The 24386-nt window shown below is 45.8% G+C and overlaps 2 protein-coding genes across 8 annotated transcripts in view; both read left to right on the top strand.

The window, feature by feature from the left end:
- SLC35E2B (solute carrier family 35 member E2B) overlaps positions 1–5360 on the top strand; it is a 30712-nt gene extending 25352 nt beyond the window's left edge. For both annotated transcript variants that reach the window (XM_083513156.1, XM_083513155.1), the window contains exon 9: positions 1058–5360. In XM_083513156.1, coding sequence (XP_083369282.1) covers positions 1058–1307 — 250 coding nt within the window. In that variant the 3' untranslated portion in view covers positions 1308–5360. The remainder of the gene's footprint in view (positions 1–1057) is intronic.
- Positions 5361–8749: 3389 nt separating this feature from the next.
- The window catches only part of LOC310711255 (cyclin-dependent kinase 11B), a 29425-nt gene continuing 13788 nt past the window's right edge, over positions 8750–24386 (top strand). For 2 of the 6 annotated variants that reach the window (XM_083512980.1, XM_083512979.1), the window contains exons 1-9: positions 8750–8876; positions 11117–11244; positions 13217–13332; positions 14270–14394; positions 15657–15795; positions 18493–18629; positions 22674–22790; positions 23900–23995; positions 24120–24278. In XM_083512980.1, the coding sequence (XP_083369106.1) occupies positions 11134–11244; positions 13217–13332; positions 14270–14394; positions 15657–15795; positions 18493–18629; positions 22674–22790; positions 23900–23995; positions 24120–24278 (1000 nt within the window). In that variant the 5' untranslated portion in view covers positions 8750–8876; positions 11117–11133. The remainder of the gene's footprint in view (positions 8877–11116; positions 11245–13216; positions 13333–14269; positions 14395–15656; positions 15796–18492; positions 18630–22673; positions 22791–23899; positions 23996–24119; positions 24279–24386) is intronic. The other 4 variants (XM_083512982.1, XM_083512981.1, XM_083512984.1 and 1 more) reach the window with 3 other exon arrangements.

The raw sequence follows: 24386 nt of genomic DNA, 5'->3' as shown, positions 1-24386 counted from the left end.
CAACAGCGAATAATAATAGGTTGCTGGATAATGTGCAGTACTTGGGCAAAGGTTTCCTTATTTACCTGCTGTTTTAACGAGCAAGAAAGACAGCATAGTGGGGTGCAAGATCTGCCAACGTGGTGCCCGTGGGCACAATCAAGCTGATTAGCCCTTCCCTATATTGGAAGCTGAAGCTTAACAATGGTCATGGAGCAGAAGAGCCAGAGCTAAAACTCCTGAATGCAAACATTTAATTTGGCCCTTGTGGGGGACGGGGGGGAGGCATAGCTCAGTGGTAGAGCATCTGCTTTGGAAGCAGAAGGTCTCCAGTTCAATTCCCCATCACATCTTTAGGTAGGTCTAGCATTGCATACAATCCCATGAGTCTCCCCGGAGCATAATGTAGGCCCCATATGTTTCAAGCACCACTATACCACTTTAAATGGTCATGGCTACCCCCAAAGGATCCTGGTAGCTGTAGTTTGCAAAGGGTGCTGCAAGTTGTTAGGAGAGCTACACTTCACAGAGTATCCTGGGAAGGAGGGTTGATTGATAAACCACTTTGGGTCGTGCACCTTTGTGAGGGCAAAGAAAGCCATAAACGGCTGTAAACTGCTGGGTCTGGCGGATAAAACTCAGGAGCCAGGGGGAGATAAGAGTCCCATGATTTATTACTTTACAAGCAATAGGTTCAGCAGGTAATCCACAGAAATCTGAACGCTGTCCTGGGGGGCCATTTATAAGTTTCTTACACAAAGGATTCCAATTTCTTCCAATCATATGCATAGAAACATTTACCATTACATCATCATTTTCTTCAAGCGATAGGCTATCAATTTTTTGGGGCCCTGGGGTCTCCCCTCAAGGGGAAGGGGGGATCTATTAACAGCTCTTGGCACCCTTAACAAGCTACATCTTCCGGGATTATTTGGTGGCGAAAGGCCTGATTGTTGAAAGCAATGTGATGGATGCAGCCCTACAGTTCTCTGTCTCACCCAGTCCGCTGACGTGCTCTGGGAGCCTAGCTCTGTTTTTCTGACCTTGTTTCTCACTCCATCTTCCTCTCCGTTTCCAGTGTTGCCAGCACGGTGAAACACGCCCTGTCCATCTGGCTAAGCATCATCGTGTTTGGCAACAAGATCACCAGCCTCTCGGCCATCGGGACTGTCCTGGTGACGATTGGGGTTCTGCTCTATAACAAGGCCAAGCAGCACCAGCAAGAGACCATTCAGAGCCTGGCAGCAGCCTCTTCTCCCCAGGCATCCCAGAGCTTGAACGAAGACACCGAACCACTGATTCCCAAGGACTTGAAACCCTACGAATGAGGCCACCCTCTGTCCCTCTGCCACAACTTTGCTGCAAAGAAGCATGGGGTGTTTTTATTGGGGGTGGGGTGTAAAGTATACAATCCCAGCAATTAACAGGGCTGTGTGCACTTGCTGGGGGCAAGGCCTTTTTTCTGCGCTTGAGAAAAATGAGTTGCACGTCAAAGTGGATGTATTGAATGGAAACATGGACTTTTGACTCTGTCTAAAGAGCGTGCAAAATGTCAGGCGGTTGCTCGGGGCCCAGCCTCCACCAAAGCAATGTGAAATACAGCAAGTTTCCCCATTGGCGGCACAGTGCCGCCGACCCATCTCATCCGTTGCAGGGACTTGAGCTGAAACGTCTGCGTTTTGAAAAGACTACGAAGCAACGATCAGTTGGGATAGGGGAAGGCCAGCCACCACTTCAGCCCAAAAGCCCAAGACGGTCAAGAGCGTTGTTTTCTGGAGATTCAAAACCAGCAAAAGGTGGACCGGTTTGGGGCTGCGGGGATTCTTAACCACTAGCATGTTGCGTGACGGATGTGCACCCCATCATCCCCGAGCCCCAAACACGCAATGGACTGAAGAGGGGGGATACCACTGTCTCTCACTTTCTCTTATTGGCAAAACCCTCCAGAGACCTTTCAGCCATCAAAGAGATGATATCATCAGTTCTGATAGCAATCCTCCACACACACACAATTTTGGTAGCCATCTTTTACACACACACACACCAAGTTTAATTTCTAGGTGCCTTCTGAAATGTACATTATTAAAAGCATGGCTGGGAAATACTTTGCACTAGAGGTCAGGTAGGTGGGCAGCTTTGAACGTCTTATCTCACCCCACCTTCAGTTTTGAGACTGTGTAGGTAGGCAATAAATAATGGACTCTTGGGAAATGTGGGGGTACCAGCATGATACACATAGCAAAGCTTGCTTCTGAGAATTATGAATTGGGAACCAAAGGAGGGAGAAGCATGGTCTCTATTATTTTAAACGGAAGAAAGAAAAATAAGGAAAAAATGGCAGATATTTTCCTACCTTCTCGTGAGGTTTCAGGTTAGTTCACAAGGTTGTAACAGCGGGGGGGACGGACACTGGGGTTTTCCGGTTCTGTTCTGGGTCAATGGCTGTAGTCAACAACTAGCACGGCCAGAAGTTTGCATTGAGAAGGAAGCAGAGGCTGGTGGGTTGTAGCCCCTGCTTGCCCTATTTAGAGGAGACCCACCGAAGTTAATAAGCAGGACTCGCTTATTTTACTGGGTCTTCTCTGAGTAGAGCTAAAGTTGGATGCAGCCCATAGGGGCAAAGGAAGCTGATTCATACTGTGTCGGCTCAGTGTTGTCTGCACTGGCCGGCAGCAACTCCAGTGTTTCAGACAGGACTGTTCCCAGCCTTACCTGGAGATTCCAGGGGTTGAACCTTAGGCATGCAAAGCAGATGCTGTAACACCTGAGCTGCATCCTTCCAGGTAGAAGGTGACAGGGCAAACTCTCTGCCTGCGAACTCACAAGTAGACAGCAGCAAGCCAGCATAGACCAGTGGTCTAAGACTTGGCATCATTTTGAGTAGGTTTGCATGAAATTTTGTACACTGCCTGGCAAGGACAATTGCACCCTAAAAGGCATTTTAGAAGTTATATACGGTGCCGTCCTAATGATGTCTACTCAGAAGTAAGCCTTCCTTAATTCAGTGGGGCTTCTTCCCAGGTAGGCACGGTGTAGGATTGCAGCCTGTAGAATGAATTAAAACAGGTCTTTGCGATCCATGTTTTGTGCTGGATAGAACGGGAAAGAGCGAGAGAGCCCATAAGCTAGGACCTCCCTGGCCCACAGAGATGTGGTTGCAAATGGCAGAGTAAACAGGCTTAACTTTAGGGTTGCGCTGCCCAATACTGTTTAGTATTGTGCTACATTTCAGCAGGGACACCTGCCCTTTTGCAAAAAAAAGCAAAAAAAAAAAAAAAAAGCTGTGTGTCATGAGCCACAAGAACACCAGCCAGATTACTACAGCTCAACAGAGGCTGGTCCATCTGGGCGTGTTGCCCCACCAACCTCAGCCGGCCCCCACCTGCCTGCGTTCTTACTTGCAGCAAGACCAGGAGGTGGCATTGGTTGTCATTCTCAGTGTTTCCTCTGGAGACAAAATTAGAATTGGCTGGCTCTGGCTGCCATTGGCTCTGGCGCCACCTACTGTTGGCCTCCCTGCTTTCTGCCCTACCAGACACTACTGGTAAAATTTTACCCAAGTCTGCCAATCACCAGCTAGTTTAACATCGCCATCCTATGCACGCCTTCTAAGAAATAAGCCTCGCTGAGTTATTCAGGGCTTACTCCCAGGTATGTGTATATAGGATTGCTGCCAAAGTGAAACGCAACCATAGCCGTGAAGAAAAGCATTTTGTCCATTACAGATGTTAGACCTGCGTATCACAGTAGGTGCCACTTTAGGGGGTGTTCACTCCCATGTGTAAGAGAAATAGGAGTACCTCTTTCAAGCTGACATATTTTTGTGTGTTATCAGTATTTCATGCTGTAGTTGTATGTGTTTTTAATTAGCCACGCGATGAACGGGGGAACTTTTTAAAAAAAAACTTATTAGAAAGCTTTTTGTTGGGTAAGCAAATCAATTAACTGATACTAAACATTTAACAACTGAATGTTTGGCTGAGGAGTTGCCAACTTTTTCAGGCCTGTCTGCTCCACTGCCTCCAGTCACCTTTTCCCCAGTTCAGCCCTGCCCTCAAGGGCCAGAAATAGAGAACGTGTGTATTTGCATACTTTGTTTTTTTCCGAGGGCTCTGTGTAAAAGTCAGATCCGGTAGTAGAGCCTTGAAAAGAGTTGAAAGAGGAAGTGGGAAAGAGCGCCTCTCTATCAGCATCCTCCTTCAGCTCTATGTATCTTTCAAAGTGGGGGTAGGGAGGGAAGGTCACCACCCTCACCAGCTTGTGACAGAGGAGACCGTGAGTGGATAGGGCAAGGGGCTCAGAGGCTTTTTGGGCGTCAGAAGACCTCAAGAGCCCTATGATGCCTGCGGGTGTCATGTTGGCAACTGGTGGTTTAATCACTAAGCATTCCAGCATGAATCCTTATAAACAGCATGTCTGTGTTTCAGCATTGCATGGGCTTTGCAATAAGAATGGCCTCAAATGGTCAGGTTCAGGATGGTTGTACTAATCTATAAGATACCTCATCCCACGAGCCCTGCCTCAGCCTCTGGGCTGCCCAGAAAGAGGCATAGCCTAGCTACACACAAAACTGGTTTAGCCACAGATTCCTCCTCTAGCAATCATGGGAAAGGTAGTTCCAAGAAACAAATTACTAAGAGAATCGACATAATTCTCGGCCCTCTTGTCAAGCTACAATTTCCAAGTCTGCCAGGGAAACAGTGACAGTTAAGCCCCTCATGGACATCAAAACCAATTTACGCCTGTGGTGTGGAACAGTGCTTTTCCACTAAGTTCCTAGTTGATGGTGGACTGCAACTCCCACTGTCCCTGACTGCTGCCACAGTTGGCCAGGAATGATGGGAGTTGTAGTCCAGCAGCATCTGGGGACCTAAGGTAGTCAGTGTTTGATGGTGTTTTAATCAAAGATGTTTCTGGGAAATGACTGCAATTTAGATAAATAGTTCACATTTGTTATCCAGAAAATGACAAGATTTTTTTTCCTGCGGAAACTTGAACACACAATCTCTCATGGGTGCTTTTCTTTTTTTTTGCGACGGGGCCAAACTTTAAGTATATTGGGATACCAATATGAAAATAAAAGTGTATGCAATACATAATTGAGTATGTTCACTCTTCCAGTATTGACTTAATGTGGAACGTCCACCCGCTTTATAAACCTGCTTTCAAGCACAACCAATTTAATGTAACTGTGACATTTGCTTAAAGTCTCCAAATGGACCGATCCTGTGGATGAGCTTTTGCTACCTGTGTAATAGGCAAAAATACAAGCTGCAATGTTGTTGTTTTTAAAGGAAAGAAACCTGTAACTGTACATAATCCTGTTTTTGTTCACTGTATCTTCTAAGAATTCTCCTTTGGTAAATAAAAACAAAACCATGTTTTGCTCTCTGTTTAATTATCCTGTCTACATGAGTTGAGGGAAAGAGCAGGGCTGGGGTGGTGAGGGTGGCGGGAGGCCAAATGTGGGGAACCCTCCCTTCACAAAGGGGGTGGGAGGATTTGGTGGGTGCCCCTCAATTCTCACCCCCCTGATATGTCTCAATTTTGCCCAAACCAAAGGTGTCAACATTAGCCCAGGTTCAGTTCCCCCATCATCTCCAGGTAGGGCTTGGAGAGAGACATGTCTGAAATCCTGGAGAGCTGCAGCCTGTCAGTGTAAGACAATGCTGAGCTATATTCTCTGGGAGAATTGAACGAGAGAGCAAAACAAACGGTTGAGCTGCCAATAAGCATAGGATGGCATCCAACTTAAAAATGGGAACAAGCCACATGTACACACAGAGAGAACCTGAATTTGAAATACCTGCAGGCCTTTTTTCTTCCCAGCCATAATTAAATGCAAATAAAAGGGGAGGAAATGGAGGCAGTGAGAGATTTTACTTTCTTGGGCTCCATGATCACTGCAGATGGTGACAGCAGTCACGAAATTAAAAGACGCCTGCTCCTTGGGAGAAAGGCGATGGCAAACCTAGACAGCATCTTAAAAAGCAGAGAAATCACCTTGCTGACAAAGGTCCGTATAGTTAAAGTGAGGCATCAGGCATAAGCCTGCATTTTATTAATGTTTGATCAGGACTTGTATATTAAAGAGAGAGCTTAGATTTTAAAAGTTTCATGCTAGGCAAGAAGGCTAGCTGCTTAAGAAAACACTGACAGTATTTTTCTTCCTAGACAAGGGGCCCCTTTTTGATTGATAGCAGAAAACAATTCTCAAAGTCGTAAAAGCTGAAATTACAGACTGAGTAAGGACACTGACCCTACATGTTATAGAAGATAAAAAGGCAGAGATAAACATAATTAATAGTTGGTAAATAATAAAATATTGATGTGCCTCCCAGTAAAATTAGCCAGATCTTCTTTCCAAGGTTAAAAAGGTTAAAAACCAAATGGAGAAACATCTAGCTGGTAGAAAGAAAGCATTTTTTTGGGAAGTCTTTTAAAGTTGTTTCTTTCTTAAACTGAGAGAGTTTAAGGACAATAAATATTGGGAAGAGCTAATGGAAACAAAGCAGCTGGCTGAAGCAGCTGGAGAAGGGGGGGAAGTGTAAACTGAAGAGGCTTCTTTTGAAGAGGTTTCTTCTGAAACTGTTTTAAACTGAGTTCCTTTTTACAAAGACCTTATTCCTTTTAAGAGGCTACTTGTGTTGTGTATTAAATGTATTGGCATAGATGTAATTATGCAAAGGATTTAGAAATGCTAGATTCTTATTTCATATAGTTGTAAAGAGTTGTATTCATCCTGGAATTAAGTCAGCCACCAGCCTGCCCCCCCCCTTGCCAGACAGGAAGACGCCATCAAATGCTGTCCTGATATATTAGCTGTCAGACATTTGTTTAGAAACCTTCAAATGAAGGAGATCTTTCAATGTTTATGTGAAACTCAAGATCCTTGACATATGTTTAAGATAAAAATTTAAGATTAACCATTTGTTTTAGAAGGCAATAGGGCAAGGAGGGCAAGAGGTGAGCTGGTAATTAAGATTCCTTGTTGAGACACATGTAAGATATATTACTACTTATTTGTCATTTATAGATGTAACAATATATAGCTCTTTGTCTTCCATATAAGGACAGAAGGATATGGGTGTATCTTTTTGTGATTGGTTCTAGCAATCAGCCAATAGGAAATCCAACCAGGCTGATTGGACAGAGGCAGCCACAGGAGGAGCAAAGGGGGCTGGATTAAGGGAATATAAGGGCTGGCCATAATGGCAGGAGACCAGGCCAGAGCTTGGTAACCATATACCACTGTGCCTCTCATTTATTTGTCTGACAAATAAATAATTATTTTAAATTCTCTATTGCTGCGTTGAATATTTCATTCCAGCTAAGCGTTAACCACAAGCAGGGTGCTACAAAAGCTATGGTTTTCCATGTGGAAACCATATTTCCGTATTTCCATACTTCCGTATGGAAGTGAGAGCTGGACCATAAAGGCTGATCGCCGAAGAACTGATGCTTTTGAATTATAGTGCTGGAGGAGACTCTTGAGAATCCCATGGACTGCAAGAAGATCAAACCTATCCATTCTGAAGGAAATCAGCCCTGAGTGCTCACTGGAAGGACAGATCCTCAATCTGAGACTCCAATACTTTGGCCACCTCATGAGAAGACTCCCTGGAAAAGACTCTGATGTTGGTGTAGCCTTATGAGGCTTTGCTCTTGGGTGGGGAAAATATTGCGCCTGGGAAAGGGAGATGGGAGTCAACAGACACTCAAGGAATAGTCGGAGAAAAGGCTTTTATTTCTACCATCCATGAACTGGTAGAAGGAGCAAGTGTGATAACTCACAAAAAGCATGCACGAGTTCACAATCATGTGCACAGAGTTTATATACCCATTCCAGTTCCCTCCCCTTTTCTCCTCCTCCTTCCAGAGTCCTGCCCCATGATGTGTTCCTGAGCATGTACAGAAAGCTGTCTTGGGACTATTGTGGACTCTTGGCACCCTTCCCAGGAAAGGGGGAATGAGAGTAGTTCAGCATGTCCAAAGATGTTGCAACTAGAATGAGATAAGATTCAGCTCTCAGGCCTGCTTTGAACAGAGCCTATTCATTAGCCTTTAAAAGTAACATTTTGCCTACGCACAGCATCTTGTGAGAATAAGCAGAGAACAGCCAGACAAAAGCTGCTTTGGATTTTTAGAAGACAAAAGGAATTTTGGACAGTTTTGAGGCCTGGTTTGGGGGGGGGGGACTTCGGGCCTAGGTGGGGTCACCTGTCCTCACCTCCTACACTGGGAAAGATGGAGGGCACAAGAAGGGGACGACAGAGGACGAGGTGGTTGGACAGTGTTCTCGAAGCTACCAGCATGAGTCTGACCAAACTGCGGGAGGCAGTGGAAGACAGGAGTGCCTGGCGTGCTCTGGTCCATGGGGTCACGAAGAGTCGGACACGACCCAACGACTAAACAACAACAATACTATTTTATCCAATGATTTTCGTGGGCACTTCTCCCTTAATTCCACAGCTGGGGTGGTTTTTTTTTTGGTTTTTTTTTGGAGTGGGGAGCCATAAAAAAACAACACCCTGGAAGTTAGGGAGCCTTTCTAAGTCCACACTTTATGCATATCTATAGAAATTGTGCATTAATGTCCACAAGAAAACGCTTGATTTCCGTCTTGGAGCTGGGAGGCTTAGTGGACCCAGAAGTACGTTACCCCCTCATAGGTCTATTCGAAAGTCTATGGGCTTCCGGCTGACGTTCTGCGAACGTCCACAAGCGGATGGGCCTCTCCCTTTAACTGTCCCCGGGCCGGGAGGGAAACGTCTCCCTTTCCGGTGACGTAACGGACCCGCGCCGGAAGAAATGCGTGCGCCACGCGTCGCGCTTCCGGGCACTGCATCCCCGGCAAGTGGGTCGTGGAGGCGGTGGCGGTAGGGGCGACAGGGAAGGTAAGGGAGGGTCGAAGGCGGGGAGGCTGCGGCTGCGGTGGGCCGCCTTCCCTTCCCCGCTGCCCGGGGCCGGAGGCCGGGTTTCAGAGGGGAGGGAAGCGGGGTTTCCTGTGGCGGAGAAGGTGGGCCGTGGTAGGGCGGCCTGCCTTGCCGGGGTGGCGTGTTGTGGAGCTAGGCCTCCCTTGCAGCGGGTGGTGGTGAGGCGCCCTCTCGAGCTCTCCTTATTTTACTAGGATTTTGAGATTTTCTTCCTGGCTTCCCCCCAAGACGCTCGGAACTTCCTTCTCTGTCCAACCCCGTCCCACTTCATTCAAGTCCGGAGCCCCCGTCAGTGCTCTTGGCTGAGCGGGTGTTTTAATTATCTACCGTTATTTATTTATTTATTTATTTATTTATCTATCAAATTTATGTACACCCCCCCCCTTCGCCAAGGGTCAAAATGCGGTTTACAATGTAAAAACGCGAAAGGGCATAGCCACAATGACAAAACCAAACAATAACGTCCACCCCAATTCGAGCTTTTGGTCTTCCTGGTCCTGCCCTGTGCCATCACTACAAACACGATGCTGTATGGGTTTATTTTTTTGGGGGGGGGGTTGTGTGTAAGTCTGCAAAATTCAAAGGCTAGCTTGTGGACTGTGAGCTTTTACTTTAAAGGAACTTTTGTTCATGGTCGCTGCACCTGCTGAAGTTCCTAGCTCTAGTAGAGCTGTGCAGGGGCCATGCCTTCTGAATACAGTGGTACCTCGGGTTAAGTACTTAATTTGTTCTGGAGGTCTGTAAAGGTACCCCTGCCCGAACGGGCCAGTCTTGACAGACTTTGGGGTTTGTGCGCCCATCTCACATCTATAGGCCGGGGGCCAGCGCTGTCCGGAGACACTTCCGGGTCACGTGGCCAGCGTGACAAAGCTGCATCTGGCGAGCCAGCACAGCACACGGAACGCCGTTTACCTTCCCGCTGGTAAGCGGTACCTATTTATCTACTTGTACCCGGGGGTGCTTTCGAACTGCTAGGTTGGCAGGCGCTGGGACCGAGCAGCGGGAGCGCACCCCACCGCGGGGATTCGAACCGCCGACCTTTCGATCGGCAAGCCCTAGGCGCTGAGGCTTTTACCCACAGCGCCAAAAGTCCCGTCCCAGATCTGGAGGTCTGTACTTAACCTGAAATTGTTCTTAACCTGAAGCAGCACTTTAGCTAATAGGGCCTGCTGCTGTGCTGCTGGAGCACGATTTCTGTTCTCATCCTGAAGCAAAGTTCTTAACCCGAGGTACTATTTCTGGGTTAGCGGAATCTGTAACCTGAAGTGTATGTAACCCGAGGTACCACTGTACCTTTAGCAATGGTGCATTTGGGGCAAACTGCTTGTGGAGGCTGTTGCCCACCAGTCAATGATATATGGGGAGGAAATATCCTGAAGGAGTGGGGGCTGCGTGCGTCACATTCCAAAAGCCCCAGGTTTAAACCTTTGTCCTTCCTATTATAACATGTTTTGGAATCCTTTGGTCCTACAGATGTTGTTAAACTACAACACCCATCATCCCTGGCTATTGGCTGTGTTTTCTAGGGCTGATGTGAGATGTAGTTCAGCAGTGCCTGCAGGGCCAAAAATTCCCGGTGTCTGAGTTTAAATAATTAGGTAGCAGGTGATGGGAGAAACCTGTCTCTTCCTGAGAGGCTAGAGAGCTGTTCAAAGGAGACAATAGCTGAGATAGGAGAATCGGGTGACTGATGTGCTCCAAGGCAGCTTTCAATGACCCTATTAATAAATGAATGCTGTAGTTACATTGTACTAGCAGCCTCGTACCCAGCGTTGCTTGGAAATTATGTATAAACAACCCAAAACCAGTACATTGTTGAAACCAGTCATTGAAATCAGTGCAGTTTTGAATGGTTCAGTCCACCATTTGAGTTCAAATGGCCTTGTATCCAAACATAGACAAAAACTTGCTCTTTGAGCTCATTCAAAAGTTTTGTTGCAATATCTTAGGAAGTGTCCAAATGCATAGGGAGCAGACGAGCAACTTTCTGAAATATATAGTAGATGTTTTTAATTATGCCAACCCAGCTAGCAAACTGGCCTGTTTGTTTTGGGCTAATTATAGTTTCCAAGTGCTTTTCAGAGGTGGCTGCAGGCAGAGTACCTTAACGGTGGTTTTAATATCGGCATTATTAAAATGTGGACAGCCAGGTCCGTGATAGGGTAGCAGCAGCCTCATTTCATGGTTGTCTTTTCTTTTAGTGCCTTTTTAAACACAAATGGGTGATGAAAAGGAATCTTGGAAAGTGAAAACGTTAGATGAAATTCTTCAGGAGAAGAAACGTCGCAAAGAGCAAGAGGAGAAAGCAGACATAAAGCGCCTCAAAAATGTAAGCTGCCCTTCTAGAGCCAGTGCCTATAAGAGTATGTTTTCTTTCCCCTCATTTTCTTCCCCCCTCTCTAATTAGAACAAAGCTTCTTCTGGTATTCTCAGGCTGCAGTCCTGTGCACACCTGCTTGAAGTAACTGAGACTTGCTTCCAAGTGCGCACACATAGGATTGTATGTCTGGTGAAAGTCCTTTGTGCTAGTCGAGTACCACTCTCATGCTGACATTGTGCAGTTTAGAAAACTACCCAAACTTTGCTCCCCCACCTCTAATTAGAGAGAAAGCGTTCTATAGCTTGTTGTAACCTGCTCCGGGACTTGCTGGTGAAGGGCAGGTAATAACCGTAATCTCCTCGGGGGGGGGGGGCGGGTTCCTCCTAAATATTCTTTTGATTATTTTTATGTTATTATTTAATTTCTATACTGCCTAATAAATTAAAAAGATCTCTAAACGGGGTACAGAAAACTGAAGCAACAACAGGCAACTTAAACTATTACAAAAATATACAGTTGCATATAAAAATGTTACATATACCTATACATCAGTTCGTTTTCCTCCTGACACACCCTCCGGGTTCTCACCCAGGGTCCAAACACTCAGCTCAACCATAAAAGTATTATAACGAGAAGAGTTCCTGCAAACAGAAGACGTCACCCTATTCTCTTACTCTAGACTTGCTTTTTATGGGCAGGCCCAAGGGGGATGATACTTCCTCAGGCTGCCCACAGCTGTGTCCCATTCAGCTGCACTCTCCCCACCCACTTCCAGGTACAGCAGGTTTGTACTTTTGCAAACCTCAGTGGTGGTGTTGTTGTTTATTACATTTATATACCGCCCTTCATCACAAGATATTAGGGCGGTTCACAGAACCAAACTGTCTTGCCAAAGGCAAGGTGGTTCTTTTAAAATGAGATTCAGAAGCAATACAAAATACACAAGTGAGTAGGAAGCCCTCAAGAAGCAGCAATGCGACTCCCCCAGGTAGCCTCTGTTTGCATGGCCCTGCAGCCGATCAGTTCATGCACGAGCTTCAAAGAAACTCTGCCCAAACCGTCCAATTTAATAGATAGCCTGTGTGGCTTCCAAGACTGAATATGTGCAGATCATCCATTAGCCACCCTCTCCCAATGCCTTACTTTCTCAAAACAATGTCCAACATCGAAGAAGGTACTCAGCACTATCCTCCACAGCTGATTAAGGCAGCTGTGGGGGGGGGGAGGCTTCACCTCCTCCCAACGTTCTCAGGACATTAAAGACTGTTCTCGCACCATCGAAAAACTTAACAAGAGCGAGGGAGGGGGAAGGAACAGAGGCAGGGAGGGTAACCATTGAAATCACTAACTCCTTGATACATTTTTGTCTTCTGGATGCATTTCCCATATACAAACACAAGATAAAAACACAGTGTTCCGCCTGGCAAAATTATTGCAAAAGAATTTCCACATTCACTTACATCATACTCATTAGCTTGTTCACAAACGTGCACATGCAGCAGCCAATTAACTCTTGCTTCCAGAAAGAAAGTGAATTGGATTGGAGGGTTCAAAATAATTGTCCACAGCAGCAGCATGACACTACCCAGGTTGTAAACAAAAACCTGTTGGATTATGGTGGCATCCTACTTATGTGCACTGGTCCCCAGAGGTGAAAGTGCCTGCATGTTCTTCTTTCCCCACTATACTTTGGTTCTACCCATTTGTCCAAAGTTCCCTGGAATATTTGTATGAAACATTCCGTCAAGGCACGTCAAGTAGCATCCTGGGATTCCTTCCCCGCCCCCACCGCCTTTGAAGTGAATATAGCACACAAATAGGTTTCCCCTGTTTAAATGTCTGTGTTCTTTCCAGTAGTACAACAAGCTCTCTGCCTCTGCTATGATTGGGTAACAAAATTTCGGGGGGTAAAACTACGAATAATCTTTCACTGTGCACAATTTCTGAAAGCCAAAATGTGTGTTTCCCCCTATCGTCGTAGTCTGATGATCGGGACTCGAAGCGCGATTCCCTTGAAGAGGGAGAGCTGAGAGATCACCGCATGGAGATAACTATCCGGAATTCACCTTACAGGAGGGAAGACTCTATGGAAGACCGGTAGGAAAGCCGCTAGCAGAGGGTTATACTCTCTCTCTCTCTCTCTCTCTCTCACACACACACACACACAGTTTAATTACAATTACTCACACTTGCCATATGATAGGAATGTGTATGGGGGTCTGGAACCCTTCCAGATATTCTTGGACTGCAACCCCTATCATCTTTGAACACTAGGCCTGATGGAGGTTGGAGGCTAGCAATATCTGGAGGGCCACAGATTCCTTTCCCCTGCATTGAAAGAAGGTAGATTTGTGATGGTGGTAGCTGGGAGCAATGAAGGCAAGTGATGGTCTACCTTAGGGATGGGGAGCTTGTGACCCTTCCAGATGTTAGACTGCAACTCTCACCATCCCTGACCATTGGCCATTCTGGCTGGGACTGATGGGAGTTCAGCAACATCTGGAGACTTCTGGTCTACAGAGATGTGGCCGTTACGATGGGCTGCACCTGAATTAGTAGGCTGGCAGGTTCTAGTTCCAGCTTCCCTTCGCAGCTGGCTTTGCTTCATTGGCAGTCTTCCCTGTCATCGTCTTTGGGACCATCACCTCTGCCTTCCACGATTGCGATACTGTTGCAGTGTGGTATACTTCATTTCTCATTTTTAAACAGCTGTGTTTTACTAAGCACTGTGCACAGATTAAAAGTCTTTGCTCTGCAGCTTGCATGGTGAAAACAAGGTGGGGAGGGTTAAAATAAGCAACCCTGGGCATGTACTTTTAAAGTGACATAGTGATGACCAGCTTGAATAGAAGCGATTCAGGGGAGGGAAGAAGCCAATGAGCAGCTGGTTTCAGTTGCCACTGTCCCATCTCTCAGGCTGCTGTTGCCAGGCGCAGTGACTCCTGATAGACGACAGTAAATGAATGAACTCTTCTTCTGCATTCACACGATCCTTTTCCCATTCTCCCCCCCCCCCCATTGTTGTGGACTTCAGGGGAGAAGAGGACGACTCCCTGGCAATCAAACCCCCCCAGCAAATGTCACGGAAGGAGAGGGCACACCACAGAAAAGACGAGAAGAGGAAAGAGAAGCGGCGTCATCGCAGTCATTCGGCAGAAGGTACTCAGGTCGCTTCTTAGCATTTCCTCCTCAGTGTCTCCTAACCTCTGGTGTCCTTGGAAGAGGGTTGGTCTCTGGAACCCATCACACAATGATGAGTTCAGTTAAGGCAGCCTTATATATACACCCACAAAGTTTAGTAGCCAGCAAGCTTCCCACCCCACCCCAGCCCACTTAGAGCACAGCTAGCTAACTTACAGTTCGAGATTCTGATCTGGCCCTCAAGAATTATTTTTGCTGGCCCTTTAAGAACTCAGCAATTTTTACTGGCAGTGGTAAGGGAAGTTCTTCAGTCATTAGCTCAATTGCTTATCAGGTGACCGCTCCTACTTTTGACCACACCCCATTATGTTGGGCTAACCAATGAGCTATACACGGTGGACCTTCTCAGCTTAGAGGCTAATAGCCTCTGTTTCCATCTCCACCTTTCAGGGAGCATGGAAATGCAGAGGATTCTTAACAGGGTAGTTTAAAAAAGCTGTGGCTTCTACTGAGCCATTCCTTTTCCCTCTGCATTTCCATGCAGGTTGTGGAGGAAGAGACTTTCCTTCCTATGCAACTAGCCTGGGGACCAAGTGGAGGGGCTGATGTGTTCTGTCCCTCCTCCCCCCAGAGCACTCACTCACCTGCATGGAATCCCTGGTTGCCTATGGCAAGCAGTTGACTATATGAGCTGACCCTCCCCATGTATGGTTGTCTGCTGAGACACCCCCAGCATATTTCAGGGTGTAAGCTCAGTCCATGTGGGGCACTGGGTCTTTTGGGCCTCACCATTGCTGTATGTCGACTGAGAGCGCACCTTGGGTCTATCAGTTGTCTGCTGGCTAATAGGCCACCTGGTACCTTCTGGTCACTGGCATCCATGAGGAGAATGCTGGACCATGTGCATTTTAACCCATCAAGAAGCTTCTTATGTTCTCAGGTGAGAGCTCGGAGCCAGGGTAGCTTTTACCGTGACACACAGTAGAGTAATATTGTTAATATTGCCAGCTACAAAGTCACAAGGAAGGGAGAAGTTCCAACGTTTGTGGAAGTCAGCTTTAATTTTAAAAAGCCATTTAACCTGATGGCTAATTTTAGCCATGGTGGCTTGTGGTTGTTTTTTGTTTTAGCAGAGTGCCAAGAGAAATGATTCTTTCATAATCTGTGTTGCTCTCTCCTTCTCTTTTTCATCTGGTTCCATTGCTCGTTTTACGACTTCCGAATGCTGTTTGGGAGGGGGGGTAACAGTTTGGCCTCTTTTTTTGTATCTCTATTATTAGGGAAGCATGCTAGGGTGAAAGAGAAGGAGCGCGAGCATGAACGTAGGAAAAGGCACCGTGAAGAGCAGGATAAGGCCCGCCGTGAATGGGAGAGGCAGAAAAGGAGGGAATTGGCTAGGGAGCATTCCCGGAGAGAGAGGTAAATCCCCCCCTGGCCCCGGAGCCCAAAATCCAGCATTTCCTCCCCAGAACCAACTTCTTAGGGACATTATGCAATCAGTCTAACAGCTGTACATCTTCTCCTTTGATTCTGTGCTTACGTCACCTGCCACTAAATAGCTGTCTGCGGGCCGTGATCACAAGAACTGCAGAGATGTGGCAATTTGCTTAACAGTGTAAATCAAGCACTTAACTGGTTTAACCGTGTAAGCAAAGGTGTGGGCTATTGGAATGTGGTATTATTTCCATGATGCCGCATAGGCAACAGTTCCAAAAAAAGCTACAGACTGTGCTGTTGACTTAAGAATTTAGTTTCCTGGGACTCTACCTTTTTTCTTGTAATGCAAACATAGGATCACTGTGATGAGTGGTTTTTTTAAAAAAGTGGGTGGACAGTGCTTGGTAACATTGCAGAAACTAGAGATGGAGTGGAATAAAGTTTGATGCAACTCCCAGTTGTTGATTTGGGGTCATGGAGAGCTCCCCAGAAAAGCTGAACTAGACCATGGAAGCAAACATTGGTTTGGCTGAGAGCAAAATGCACACTTCTACTTTTTGAGAATGCATTGGCTCTGCTGTATTACTGTAATTAATCAAAAAGAAGATGCAGGACCACAGGTTAGCTACTCCTGACTTAGCAGGACATGGACAAAGCCTAACGGCCCCCTGGGCTCACACCCACTTGTAGTTCAGCATAGTTGGTCTTGTCATTTGAGCATGGAACTGTGATTGACATTGACTGCGGTTGGTTTGAAAACAAGCCACCATCAAACCATGGTTTCTGAAGCTGGCTTGTTGAAAGGAGTCATACTTAATGCAAACCACAGTTCCTGGTGTGGGTGGCATGGCAAGTTGCACTTAACCAAAAGCACAAGCTGACAGAGTCCTCCCAGCTGCATAGTGGGAGGAGAGCAGGGAGCTCGTAACCTCTTAGCCTCTGTGACAGGGAGGGGAAAGGGTTGGGGGGCATGTTGAGGGTAACAGCTAGGCTCCAAATCATAGCTCTTTGTGATATCTGAACATAGCTTTTAATTGATTGAGAGACCTAATAAGCTGAGGTTACGCAAGTTCGGCCTTCTATATCAGGCATCCGAAGCCATGGTTTGGGCATCTAACTTGAGTGTGCCTGTTGAGCAATGGGTGGAGCTGGGGTTAATAGTTGCTCCTTGTGCAGAAATCTAGCTAAAGAAAGACATTCTGCACCTACCACCCATGGAGAAGTCCTGTAGCCCTATGGACACAATTGATATGTGAGCTTGGTAAGGAATGTACAGTAGTGATTTGAACCAACATTCAGAAAACCACCTCTAATATGAGGGATTTTACAACTTAAGAAATGGACCATGCATTTCACACAGCTTAATCCTGCATATCTGATTCACCCCAGTGGGCATCAGATAAGTACACTGGAACACAAAAGCTGTCTTAGCACTCATTCAGACTATTTGTCTGCCTTGCCTAATATTGCCTGCTTGGGTGGTGGGGAACCTTTGTCCCTCCAGCTACTGTTGGACTCCAACTCCCATCAGCCCTGCCAGCATGGCCAATGGACAGGGAAGGTGTGAGTTGGAGTCCAGCAGCATCTAGACAGAGCGCCTCCCCATTCCTGGTCTGCTACAACTGACAGATGTTCTCCATGATCTTGGACAAAGAGAGGTCCTTCCCATCCGCGGCTACCTGCTGTTTAACTGGGAATACCTGGAATTGAACTGGGGACCTTCTGTATCTAAAGCAGGTCCACTGCCACCAAGGTCTGTGATCCCTCCCCTACAAAATTCTCCAACGTGGAGGCCTCAAATCTCCTACTAGCCCATAAAGCAATGTTACAATGCCTTCCCCTTAAGAGAGAACATTTGGGCACTAGATCAAGCGCATGGTTAAGGAATTGTGGGCTGTATCCAAGGTCTGCCCTGGTCCAAGCAGATCCTTTGAAATCAGTCCATGTGGCTGACTTGGGCCCCTTAATTTCAGTGCATCTGCTCTGAGTAGGGCTAATATTGGATTCAGCTATGTGTTACAGGGGTGGAGAACATCTGACCTCTCTTATCTTCCCCTCAAGACTCTTCCCCAAGCCACCGCCTCTCCTTAAGTGTTTGGTTCTGGTTGAATTCTGATAATGCCTCTGGCTTTCCTGGAACACAAGGATAAAGAGCGTAATGTAGAAACTCGCTTGCTGAAGGAAGGTGAAATTCACACCTATTGCTCTGCCCGCTTTTGTCTCTGGCTCCACCCGCCACAGGCATGTGGCCCCCAGAATGTTGCCGAGAATGAAATGCGGCCCTCAGACTGAGAAAGGTTCCCCACTGCAGTTGTACTACGTCCGTGGTACTGTTGCCAGAAACATGAGCCAGAGGGGATGTTGGTAGTCACTGTCCTCCCAAGAGGGGTCTCTCTTTCGAATTTGAGGAGGGTCCAAAGCAGGGTAGGTGGGTGGGCAGTCAATAAATATCTTAACATCCTGATTTGTGTTGGTGCTGACTTGGCTAAGCAAAACCTCTCTTGATAAGGGAGATTCGGCCTTTGTGCAAATGCCAGAAGCTACGCTCTTAAAATAAATATTGCTAATCTTTCTAGAGGGAATGCAGCGAAAGAGACCATATAATTCAAAATTGTTAATTAAAACAAACGAAAACCAATTCGATAAAATAACACGGGCGCCTGATGAAACCCTTCGTAGGGACCGCCTGGAGCAGCTTGAGCGGAAGAGGGAGCGAGAGAGGAAAATGAGAGAGCAGCAGAAAGAGCAGCGGGAGATCAAGGAACGGGAGAGGCGAGCGGAGGAGAGGCGTAAAGAACGGGAGGCCAGACGAGAGAGTAAGTAGCTCAGAGGTGGGGGCGGAACGGGGCGAGGGAAGCCTTATTTCCTTGCGGGTACGGATTGTGTGTTTATTTCGTCTATGACGTTTATGCCGTGAAAACCTTTGACACAGCTCCTGGATGTCAGGCAAAGGAGGCTGTCTTACGCCGCATCAGATTCTTGGGACATCAAGCTCATTACTGCCTCTTAATTGGCTTTCCATTGGCATCAGCTTTCTGGGGTTCCAGGAAACGCCACCTGGACACGAGGGGGGATCAAACCCAGGACCTTCTAATCCAAAACGGATGCTCTGCCGCTGAACAGCATCCCTTCTCCTAAGACCTAGGAACATAGGAAGCTGTGTTCTCCTGAGTCACCCCATTGGTTCAGCTCGCTCAGTGTTATCTACACCACTGTTTCCCAAACTTTGGTCTCCAGTTGTTTTTGGACTCCAACTCCCATCCTCCCTATCCAGCAGGACCAGTGGTCAGGAATGATGGGAATTGTAGTCCCAAAACAGCTGGAGACCAGCACAGTGGTCTACACTGACTGGCAGTAGCTCTCCAGGGTTTCAGGTATGAATCTCTCCCAGCCCTACCTGGAGATGCTGGGGTGTTGAAACTGCTCTGCCACCGAGCTACAATGTTTCCCCTAAAAATAAAAGCAGGGTTCCAGTCCTCATGTTTCTGAATAAAGAGCCAATTTAAATAGGAGCATAGTAGGCTTCCTTGTACTGAGTGCATCTAACTCAGTGGTTTCTGCACTGGCTTGCAGGGGTCTGCAGGGTTTCAGACGCAAGTCCTTTTTTCCAGCCTTGCCTGGAGAAACCAGGGGTTGGACCTGGGACCACAAGCATAACATTGTGGTTTTTGTCTCAGGGCACAAGGGCATGGGCTTTGATTCTGGCTGCCGAATTGCCGCTTTCCAGGAATCTCCACTTTCTCGTTTTAAAAGAGAAAAAGAGTTTATAGCCTTTGCTGCTGCCAAGATAGGCTTGGAAGTGTGTGGGCAGAACATGGGAGCTCAAGGCATTGCCAAAAACAGCTTCAGTGTGGTTGGACGCAGAAGCGCTGTGCTCTGTAGACGCTCCTGTGGTTATCAGAAGCAGGAGAGCAAAATAACCCTGAAGCATGGCTGCTCCTTTGCTGGTTATGCAGTGGTCTTACAATAAGCAGAAGGTTTGTGGTGGTGGAGGTTCCTCTTCCTGGTGCTCAAACTACAGGGCATGCTTAACCTTTTTCGTTAGCCCCCCAGTACTCTTTTTATTTTGTAGAAAGCTTGGGGATGAGGAGTGATTAGCTAAAATTGGGGGTTGGGGGTTGGAATAGAGTGTTTGGATTGCATTAAGTCCTCCCTTCTCTACCCTCCACGATAACTTGTATTTTTTAAATCCTCCACATTTAAATTTCCAAATGGGTATTCAAAATATGTAAAACTCTCCCCTCTCACCCCACCCCCAATGTCATTTCCTGTTCCACATAGTCTCTTAAAGTTAGCTGGTGTATTGTTGCTGTGTCTCAGTGCTAGCTCCTGCTGTGATTTTGGGTGTGACACATGGGGAAACTGAGGTATTGGGGTCTAAATGGACCCTAACATGGTGTGAACTCATATTTAGCAACCTAATAACAACTCTAGATTAATCTCTTTTTTTATATATTTTTTGAAGGTTGTTCGTTCACTGTGCATTTGCATCGGTTTTAAGGTAGCGTAGCCAAATTTTTGCATGATGGTTCCTGAGATGAAGGAGCAGGTTATTGTCTGTGTTTGGCTACACAAAATGGATGCCATTTTGAGTCAAGATTGGGCACTGAACCTTTCAGAACCACTACATTTAACCACTGATTTGAAAACTACCATGGGTTTTTTTGTGTTTTGGTGTTTTTTTTTGTTCTTTAGAATCCTGGGAAACTTTGAGTACGGGGCCAGTAGTGTGTGTGTGTGTGTGTGTGCGCGCGCTTATCTGTCTGTGTATATATTTTATTGCAAATATATCTGAAAGAAAAGGGAAAGAAATGTCAGGTCGCATTAATAATCATGCATCAATCCTACTTAAAAAACCACATATATAAATGCAATGAGTCTGGATGTTGAAACTGATATCCAAACAGGATTGATGATTGTATACATTAAAATGGAGATAGGTAAGTAAGATCTCCAGACTGTTGAGTAATGGATGGTGAATGTTTATCCTTCCAACTGTGACATACAAGTCTTTGTCCCACCACCACCTTTTTAATCTTCTGGAAATACTGAGTGTGAGGGAAACGGGCAAAGGGTAAGAGACCTGTGATTTGTGAGACCTCATAGGTCCCCAGGAAGTCACTATCCTCTCTTGTTTCCCAAGTACAGGTTGTCAGTGCCACTGATTATGTAGCAAAAATGGTGCTGTCTGTGCAGGAGAGGGAGGCGTCTGCAGGCTAGGGAGAACCCCAAGGTTTGCAAGTGGATATATCTTCTTATATGTATAAAAACGTAAGTCTGTCATCATGCTGTCATCATAACCACCAGTAGGCTATGTTAATAGCGTGACGACAGAATAGCAGGCAGGTGAATGAGCAAAGCAGCATGGGCTGAAGGTAGCCTAGGAGAGCTGTTTCATGGGGGGGGGGGAGCGAGCTGCAGTTTGGACAATGAGAACTGAGCATGCTTGGTGGGCATGGAATGCTGACTGACCGGGGGTGGAAAACGGTATGTGAGATGAAATGGAGTGGCTGAAATACTGAACAGCACCATTCTACATTTGCAACATGATATTGTGAGTTCCACATAGGAAGCTGGCTTATACTGACTCAGATCATTAGTCCTTCTAGCTCAGTATTGTCTGCGCTGACTGGCAGTGGCTCTCCAGAATTTCAGAGAGGGCCTCTGTCCCACCCCTAACCTGGAGGTGGTGGGGTTTGAACATGGCACCTTCTGCACTCAAAACAGGTGAAGTCCTGACCTTTGGTTGCACCTTCTGATCTTGACTTGTTTCACGCAGATTTGTTAGCAAGGAGGTTATCTAGGTAGCTGTCTTACACTGAGTTAGAACTTTGGTTCATCTACCTTAGTATTGTCTACCATAACTGGCAGCAGCGCCAGGATTTCTGTCCATCTCTACCTGGAGATGCCAAGGATTGAACCTGGGACCTTCTGCGTGCAAAGCAAATATTCTGCCACTTAGCCAGAATCCTTGTGTAGACTCTGGATACCTTCCATGTCTAGCTATTTCCTGGTGTCCCCCTCCCCACATCAAGTCGTATATAGATTTCTGAAATAGTTGTTCCCTGCTATCATAAATAATTGATTCTTGGTACCTATTTTTTATGTTTTATTGGAGTCGTCGTGAGAGTCTTCTGATATATTTTTTTTAATAAAATATTTATTAAGAATTTTAACAATAAAACACCATTCACATACACAACCCAAAAAAAAGAAAATGCCATCACCGTCAATCAATAAAGAAAAAAAAGAAAGAAAAAAGATACAAAAAAAGATATACAAAAAAAGACAAAGGACAAAAAATCATAAAAAAGACATGAAAAATAGTTCAGTTTCATGAATAAAGTTTCCATAACCCTCTTTTCTGACTCCCTCACATCTCCCTTTTCTGTGTTCCCATTTACAAAATCTTGTTCAGCAATACCTCACCTTCTCTCAAAACCTATTTTAAATTATACGTTTCAGCTGTTAAGTCTCCAATTTTTCCCTTTGTTATCAAATATTTAAGCTTGACATAATATTATTCAAATTTCATCTTTGTTCTTGTAAATCAATTATTTTCATACTCCTTTCAGCTATGTCACTAATGCCATATTATCTTTCTTCTGATTTATTTTAAAGCCATGTCTGTCTGACCCTAATAGCCCATCACTGAGGTGCATTTTCAAACTTAAGGAAGGTTGAACTGTAATTAAACGTTGCTTCTTATTCGAATGTGCCAGTGTACTACTGATAGGCAGGGAAGCAATTCTCATTTCGCTAGAGCTGCAAAGTTTGCGTGAAGCAAATTGCCATGGCGTAAGAACGGAGATTTAAGTCCAGGACTCACAAACAGATTTTTTTTTTCTTGTGTTGACCAGTTTCAGCACACCACAGGACGGTGAGAGAAGACTACAATGAGAAAGTAAGGATCTGGAGCCGCAGCCCGCTACGGCAACAGAGAGAAAAGCTGGAACAAGGAGAAATCCGAAAGCCAGGTAACTTTTAAAAGGCATAAATGTGTCTTCCTTGCGCCAGGGAGGAATCCTTCGGGCTAGCCGAAAGTATACGGCATTTTAAAATTATTTCTACTTATTTATTATCCACCCTTCAACCTAAAGTCCCAGGGTGGGATACAAGAATTAAAGCACAACATTCAAAATGTTTTTGTTTTCAAAAAAACAAATTTACAATCATAAAAATAAGGTGGATTCTAAGAACATGCACCTCAGGTGTCCAAAGCCAGGGTAAAGAGGTGAGTGCTGAGGATCCTCTGGAAGCTGCATATTGAAGGGGCCAAACACACCTCTGTGGGGAAGGGAGTTCTACAACCTGGGGACCGTAGGAAAGTTTCCACTCTATGTATATCATTTGAGCTCAGTGATTCAGTTTACTTGGCTTTTATTTAGTAAACAAAACACAAGGATGCCATGTTAAAATTATTTCCAAGTGTTTTCGTGTATCTTAAAGTTAAACTGAAATACTGCATTAAAGATAGATAGATAGATAGATAGATAGATAGATAGATAGATAGATAGAGTGGTACCTCGGGTTAAGTACGTAATTCGTTCCGGAGGTCCATTCTTAACCTGAAACTGTTCTTAACCCGAAGCACCACTTTAGCTAATGGGGCCTCCTGCTGACACCCCACGATTTCTGTTCTCATCCTGAAGCAAAGTTCTTGACCCAAGGTAATATTTCTGGGTTAGTGGAGTCTGTAACCTGAAGTGCATGTAACCTGAGGTACCATTGTAGATAGATAGATAGATAGATAGATAGATAGATAGATAGATAGATAGATAGATCATCCTTCCAGGGCAACTCTGTGCATGTTGACTTGGTTGGCCCACTTGGTGGCAGACATTTTCCTTGCATTCTTCAGACCAGGCAGAGGGAGGGGAGATGTTGGCCCTTTGTTTGTTGCTGGGGCTGATGGGAATTGGAGTCCAACGGCTTTTGGATGGTCATGGGGTTCCTCACCCCTGCTTTAGATTTTTAAGGCAGGGAAAAAAACTGCAAGGTTGTACAAGTAGAATCCCTTAGTACTTTTGAGAATTGGGATTTCTCAACCCTGTTCCCAATTTTTTGAATTAAAAATAAAAAACAGTGAAAGAAGAAAAGCCAGAAGAGAGAGACCCCCTTTCGGATCTACAGGACATCAGTGACAGCGAAAGAAAAACCAGCTCTGCAGAAACATCCTCAGGTAACCGCTGGGGTGTAAATTTAGGGGTTCTTTAATGAGCCAATAGCAGTTAGCTTGAGAGTTGAGGTCAGTTTGAGGTTGGGTTTTTTTTGCATTTTTTCATCTTTGTGTTTGCTTTCTTCAGGGGAATCTGGATCCGGTTCAGAGGAGGAAGAGGAGGAGGAGGAAGAAGAAGAGGAGGAGGAGTCCAGCAGCGAAGAGTCAGAAGAAGAGGAAGAGGAGGAGGAAGAGGAGGAGGAGGAGACAGGAAGCAACTCTGAAGAAGTGACAGAGCAGTCAGCTGGTAAGTGTCGGTCTCTCACTCACACACAAACACACAGCAGCATTCGTGTTTCTACTGTGGTCTCTTTGGAAGAGTGAAGTGTGCGCATGAGCATGCACACACTTTCTG

Source organism: Podarcis liolepis, assembly GCF_965112155.1.
Source record: "Podarcis liolepis genome assembly, chromosome: 7".
NCBI lineage: Eukaryota > Metazoa > Chordata > Lepidosauria > Squamata > Lacertidae > Podarcis > Podarcis liolepis.
This window is presented reverse-complemented; position numbering and strand designations above follow the sequence as displayed.